General features: G+C 41.5%; 1 protein-coding gene across 8 annotated transcripts in view; it reads right to left on the minus strand.

Annotated features, from left to right (window-relative positions):
• Positions 1–951: 951 nt before the first annotated feature.
• LOC118337875 (nuclear factor 1 B-type-like) overlaps positions 952–7,478 on the minus strand; it is a 65,702-nt gene continuing 59,175 nt past the window's right edge. For 7 of the 8 annotated variants that reach the window (XM_035675002.1, XM_035675000.1, XM_035675004.1 and 4 more), the window contains one exon: positions 952–4,281. In XM_035675002.1, coding sequence (XP_035530895.1) covers positions 4,149–4,281 — 133 coding nt within the window. In that variant the 3' untranslated portion in view covers positions 952–4,148. The remainder of the gene's footprint in view (positions 4,282–7,478) is intronic. The other variant, XM_035675003.1, reaches the window with a different exon arrangement.

A 7,478-nucleotide genomic window follows, 5' to 3' on the forward strand; every position in this document is an offset into this window, starting at 1 on the left:
CACAATCTTGTTGGACAAGAATTCACACCCATTTCCAGAAAAAAAAGAGAGATAAATCACATCACACTCACTATGGCCACACTAATCAAAGAACAACAATTCAAATATTCATGAAGTGTTTCCCAAATGCAAATATCTAAGCACTAACCAAGAACAGAAATAATAATATTAATAATAAAAAAAGCCTTCATTGTTGTTGTTTTTTATATTTATGGATCTGTATAGAATATTTCCCCCCATTTTTTTGACTTTACATACAGGAATACAACAACTGATGAAAACACTTTAGATTCTACTAATCGGGGGAACCTGGAGAGTTCTAACTCAAATCCAGCCTCCGAAACAAATAAACAAAAACCCAAATTGAATTAGCTTTTTTTTTTCCCTAAAATGGAATTGACTTATTTTTCCCCAGAATTGAAGATTTACAAATAAGGGCTTAAGAGAAGAACTCTTGAGAAAGTTTACAGTGTACAAACTCCTGTCCTACGGCAGGCTTTTTTCAATAGAAAGACCCTCATCTTCTCTCACTGTGTAGTGTCAGAGGCACTCGATCACACGTCCAGCTCACAAAGTCACACACGCGCGCATGCACACGAACAACCAAGCTGCCAAAGCAGAGTTCAACCCCACAGACTACTGCTATCGACGCAATCAGGATATTTACCTTTATGTACACTCTCCTATTCAAATAAACACCCACAGCACAGTGACCCTGACACATTTTTATCACACACACACACACCACACACACACACACCACACACACACTCCAGCAAAACACAGCTTGGGGACAATGGCACTTCAGTGGGGTCCTCCCATTGGAGCAAAGGCTGCAAAGCAACTTATAGTGTTTTCTTTTAAAAGAAGAAAAAAAAAGATAAAACAACAAAAAAAGACAGAACAGTGCAACAATAGACGGGGTGACTTTTTCATTTTTTTATGGCATAAGAAAAATCTGGGTGAAGAACGGAGAGATTGAGCTTGACTTGAGGATTGATTTTTCCCTAAAAAAAACCAAAACAAAACAAAAAAAAAACATTTTCTGCTTCTTAAGCCCTCTTAACGCCGGAGAGCTCCCGCTAGTACCGTCTCTCTGAGGGAAACATTTCTTTCACGATTGTAGGGAAAGAGTGCAAAAGGTGTCATAGCAGCAATGGAGGCGCTGCTCTCTCTGTGAGAAAAGTTATTTATTTATTTTTTTTATGTTAAAAATGGTAAGAGAGTGATTGATATAAATAATGCCCTGTAATACGCCTGAGAGATTTAGTTTAAGACTAGGTTCAAAACACTGTATGGGGGAGAAGACGATTGCCTATGTGCTATTTAAGTGCTATATTTTTCTTCTAATGGATTCTATTTAAGCTTCTACTGGGCCACTGGACAGGAGAACACCATGCTTCTGCGGTCCAGTATTTATTTCAACATTCTCTACGGGGCTCTGCTGGGGAAGTGTCTCAGGAATTGACATATGTGCATATCGTATATACATTTATACAAATCTACTACTTATAAAATACTTTCTAAAGGCTTGCTTGAGCCTGTCTGCAACTGATTTGGACAGGTCTCACTAGCATTAGTCGGTGTGTGATTGTTGCGCAGGTCACAGGCCACTTCACTGATGTGTTTAAGGCATCTACTTGGGAATTGCATTCGGTGACGTCTAAAATAGTACGGCGTAGTATTCAACAAAAGCCTGCAACGCTATCCATCTTCAGTTGCAGCTTTAAGGGATCTACGACAGAATGGGATTCTACGCAAAATGATTTCTTAAAATGATTGTCATACTCAAGTCAAGCCGTCTCTCCTGTGAAAAATGAGCTCCTTCAAGGTCACATGCTAGCACCCCAGGTGGAAAGTTGAAAGTAAGAGTCACAGTAGACCAATCAGTGACTTTGCAGCCGTAGTAAGACCAAGGGTGCATTTTTTTATAAGTACTTCTAGAAAAATACCGCCCCTCCCCCTAAAACTCCCGAATTCAAAATACACTGGAACACGTCTCACCGTAATTCGGTAGGCCTATATGCTAAAGAAAGAAAAAAAAAGACCTTGTCATACACTGCATAGAAAGCAGTCCCCACTTTGGTCAATAAAAAAGGAAAACACCCACAACAACAACAACATCATCAACAACAACAACGACAAACAACGATATCAACAAAATAAATGCATTACAATATTGTCTATCTCCAAACTAGCCTCTAATATTTGACGCATCTATAAGCACTACCTACATAGGCAAAACTTGGTATTGCATAATTTTCATAATTCTGAATTCCACCCTCCACAGTAGTAACTGGAAGATGAAGAAAATGAGCATTGAAAAATAAGGAAAACAAAAGATGACAGGTTATTAGAAAAACCACCAAAATACTGGGAAAAAAAAAGAAAAGAAAAATGCTGGTTGATTACAAACTTTAAAACGGCAACTATACACAGCCTTGATATGCAATGTAACTGTGAGATAGAGTAGTACATGAAGTTAAAAATCAACAATTTCATTCAGAGTACAAAACAATTCTTATCATAAAAATGTTAATTTTTTTCTATAATGATAAATGCAGCAAAAACAAGTGTAGTGATGTCTCTATATTCAAAGGCAAGGCACGTAATGTGGACTATATGTCATCGTGCAAATTAAGAGTATTGGAGAGATTTTCCTTGTATAAATATGTCTGGACTAGAGAGGCAATGGCTGTGAACATGCCGTGCACAATTCTAGATTTCAGGGACTTGCCACCACCTGGATTTATAATTTCAGTTTTCAACCTCTTCCACTGTAGAGTTAACCTTGCACAAACTAGCTTTACACATAAGCCTACTGTACATTTGCATGAATTGTACATTTCCATGAATTAACACTTTGCATTCCATATTTCTTTTTTTTTAAACATAAGCTTTAGAAGCTGATGGCCAAATGCATATGCTCTCGATCTTACAAAATGAAATAAATTCCATTTTTACACACTATGTGCGTTTCATTTCTATGCTTATGTTCGGTTATTTTTCTTTCTCCAAAATAAATAACAAAGAACTCCCCATAATGATGGGAAGGGCTCAAAAGAAGTGCTGGTTTTGCTCAGCGCTGCACAGTTAGCTTAGTGCTTGCCTTCAACTGCCTTTCAAGCTTGATGTTTTTCTTATGTGAGGAGACGGATATGTGACTGAAATCAAATTCAAATGTTTTCTTAAACATTTTACCCATAAAACCATTTAATATTTATCCCCCTTCCTTTAGAGTCTTAGGGCTGACAGACTGATAGCTTCCCTTCAAAAATTCAATTGCACTTGCCTCTATCGAGATTTTCTTATTCTCCGTCTTTTTCTATATCCTTTTGTAAAGGAGTTGCAAATTCTTTAATGAGGGGTCCAATCTCAAGCCTAACATTTAGTGTTTTTTGAAAACCGCATGAAGAGTTCTCAACTCTTACCGTAAGTGTTCACGTTAATTATTGAAGTGAGTAGCAGTAAAGAATAAGCAAAGTCAACACATTTTCTGAACAAAGAGTCGTATCACAGTAAACTGAAATCAAACGGAAGAAGAAACACTCTGAATTCACAATTTTTTTGTTCCTATGGTGTACACAGTGAATCGTTTGACGTGGGAAAGCCTCTTTTAAAGAGGTCTGAGTCGGAGAGCTTCGAGTCTCGGAGCCATCCACCAGGCAGAGGTTGTCGATACGCAGACCTCTTCACTTGTGTGTGTGTGTGTAAATCAAGATTTTACATCTTCCCCCAACATGGAAAAATAGTAGGAATTGCCGCTAAGAGACTAGAGTGTCATGCAATAAAACATTAAGGCATCTATACATCACAGTATTTGAATGGATTGAAAAGTTCTGCAAACACAACAACTGACTGGTGGGTGGTGGATGTGTGGGCGAGGAGACAGCAGACCTGAAGCTTTTTCTCTTTTTTCTTTCCTCTGAACCAACCCTCGTCTTCACTTCACGGCCAGTGTCCTTCATGGGGAGGGATGGGAGTGGGGAGGGACATGGGAGGGGCGTGACTGGGAGAGGTGGGGAGGGGGGGACGATTGTGCAGCTCATGCTGCTTTGCTGGTTTCATCCATGGCTGCGGACACCTGTAGTGCTAGCTCTGCACCACCAGCACCCATCCACCCTGGGGGTCATCCGGCCTCTGTGTGTTCAGTTCCCTGTCTCAGCGGGGACCAGGGGCTCACCAATGATGTTTATGCTGTAGTTCTGGTGGACATTTGTTGGCAGAATCGGAGTCCCGTTCGACACTTGGAATGGAACTAAGCTCGCCCAGGTACCAGGACTGTGGAGAGAAAGAAAAAAAGAGACACACATAGAGACGGAGAGATTAGTCACATGCCATTAACTTGTTTGTGCAGCATGCAGTCAAAATCAGATTCTTTCTTTCAATTATCCTGAACACTGCTTTGCTAATGACCGGCATCACTGCTCTGCTGACAGTCATCAAGGTTCAAGGTCTTATTTTTGTTTTGTTCAGACAGAGAGGGGTAAACAAAAAAAAATAAATGGCATCGCTAGCTCATTAATCTAAGCTGAGGTGAGTCCACTTGATTCCCAGTGAAGGACATCATGTGAGAAAGCTGTGACGCAGGCCCTCTTCTGCATTGATGGCAGTATAGAAAAGCATTAGGGGGAGAGTGTGATTGGTGGTGGAAGTGGAGAGTGGGGGTTGTGGGTAAAAAGTGTGGGGGGGGTCCCTACACAAAGCTGTCCCATCCCTATTCATCTCACGCTAATGGCAAAACAACACAGTGATTGTTCCTGGGGAGCAACGGTGCTAACTGAAAACGCGAGCGGGAACAAACAGCATGTTGTTCCCGTGGGGTGCTGCGCTACGTAGATGTCAGATAATTAGCCCCCCCCGCCCCCTTCTCCCCCACAGGCTCCCCCACAGGCCCCCAGTGTGCACTCATCTAACACCCTCCCACCTCTCACATCACCCCCACTAAGTCTGAGAATACCTGTATCGCACATTTTCAATCCGATTTGCCACGAACAAACTTTTTTTTTTAACAACATAAAGTTCCGGCAGATTCATCACAGATCAAGACAGATGAAGAAGAAGAGCAGGAAAGAAGGATGAATGTGGGACAAAAAAAGTGAGGGGAAACGTGGAAAATGAGGAGAAATGTTTAGGGAGAAGAGAAGAGATGGATGACGAGGAGGAGAGTTGTTTCCAAAAGAAACAACAGACAGCTAAGACCTGAAGATGCTGGTCTGCAGAGGACAGACTCGGTTCTTTGTGAACCTTCACGACTAGACAACATTGTCTGCGCTCATGAAAGCTGCTGATGAACCAGTCTGCATTTTATACAAATCACTAGTCACTACTCTTTTACTTAAAACAATGGAAGTGCAAATTCGATTCGCCTTGTGGCCTGAAAGAGTCAGACTCTTCAATGAAGAGTGACAGAGAGAGAGACGGAGAGGAGAAGATGTATTCAAAATAAAAACAAACTTGCTCAAGTTTTCGAATATGTTTGAGTGTGCAAAGAGTTAAAAACAACCTCAAGGCTAATCCTCTCTAGCAGTTTTTTTCCCCCCTGTCCAACCCGTCCTCATGCTATCCTCTCTCTCCTGCTTTATTCCCTCCCTCCTTCTCTCTTTCACCCTGCCAAAAATCATCGGACAGGAAAGGGGGGATTAAGTTTTTCCTACCTTGCTGAACAAAGAGCGCACAGAGTGGCGGAGGGCTGTAGCTTTCCTTTTTTCCCGTTCTTTCTTTCTTTCTTTCTTTCTTTCTTTCTTTCTTTCCTCCTCCCTCTCTCCTTCCATCACTCTGTGTTTCTCTTTCCTTATGAAACTCCTCTCAGGTAATGGCTTACATTAGGGGGACCACACAGCTACAAAAGCGGACTCGCAGGCCTTTGTGCACACTAAACCGACAGATCGGTTTTAATCTTGTTAAAATCGATGGCTGTCAGTCTGTATCTGCATCCCATAACCTGAAGCCACACTGGGCAGGATTTTTTATGTAAAGAACTCCTCTAGTATCAGGCTGAATCACAAAGTGTGGGGGGGCTAAAATCCTCCTATCATGGCTAACTGAGACATGCCGGTTTGGCCTTATTAGTATGACTGAACTTTGAATACAAACTCTGTCCTAAAAAGCAGCAAGTGAGGTCTCCATCCAAAGAAAGTCATGCTACTAAATCATCTGGTATGATGCAATCACATACAGGCCATATTGGAAATGCAGTTTTTTGATTCCACATATAGATATTCTTAGTATGGTTCCAATTCGTCAAGCAGTTCCCTTTCACTGCAATCTAGTTAAAATGCCTATTTCTTTATTATTTGTCCCTAAACAAGTTGTCGCTTCATGTTTCTGAACTCCAAGCAGCTCTGGATAAAAAACTAAAAAAATCTGACCTCCATTGCCGTTTTTCCTTAGATAACCTTCAAGATGGCCTCCCCTTGCCCTGTCCAAGCTCCCAAACCTCACTAATTCTACTCCCTGCAAGCACAGCCCGGGCATACAGCGTGCTTCGTTTAAGGATTAGCTCCCTAAATTAGATTATCTAATGGCATCTTAATGGATTGCTGACCCATTTCCTGCACAATGGCAACATGCGAGTCTGGCAGCGTTTTAATTTGGGGGCTAGTACTGAAGAGGCATTGCGGAGCGCACTGTTTAAAGGGCAAGCAAGATAAAAGAGGAATCCGACTGATTCCATCTATACGTTGAGCGGTTTTGCGTGAATAATCCATCAAAGAGGAGAAAGTAAAATAGAATTACCATCCCATCTTTGTAACAAAATTAACTAGATCTAGTTGGGATCTATTTTATCTGTGCTCATTACTGTACACTCACATGGAGAGAAAAGGAGGAGTTAGCTGGTGTGTGAGTAAAATAAGAGACCTCTAGCTGCTGCAGGGGACATTTTTCTCTGCTACCTCCACTGGCCTATTAGGAGGCCTATTGAAGGGGCTTCTGCTGTGTGCATGTGCATTTGTAAAAAAAAGTTTGTAACTTCAGCGGGTGCAAAATGAGCCATACACACACACACACTCCGACACACATAGATGCTCTACACTTCCAGGGAAAAGGGGGAAAGGGAGACGTAACAGGAAAGGGCTTAGCTCAGCTTGCTCGCTCTGCCATGGTGAAATGGTTCAGGTTCCCCCCAGAAAGGGAGACATACAGCATGGAGGCAGGGGGAGGGTTAAGGGGGGGGGCAGAGGGAGGACTTTCTGTAACTTTAAGTTAAAGAGAGTAAAGCATGACTTCAGCATAAAGTCAAACAAAGCTAAGCTTGTTAAAATGTGGAAAGCAAAACATCCTCACATGGCTGAAAAGCTGACCTGGAATGACTTCTTTTATTCTCTGTGGTTTGCTCTAATTAGCTTCATCAAGGTTTGTGTTATGAAATGAGAATATTTTGTTTTTGTTGGGTGTGAATCCAAGAGGAAAGCAATGTTTGACTCATTGTGCAATATTTGTCATCTTTCAGCGAAGAATAACAAAGCAGGGAAATA

This window comes from Morone saxatilis, unplaced genomic scaffold (assembly GCF_004916995.1).
Source record: "Morone saxatilis isolate NCDOM2014 unplaced genomic scaffold, NCSU_SB_2.0 Contig4, whole genome shotgun sequence".
Lineage (NCBI taxonomy): Eukaryota > Metazoa > Chordata > Actinopteri > Moronidae > Morone > Morone saxatilis.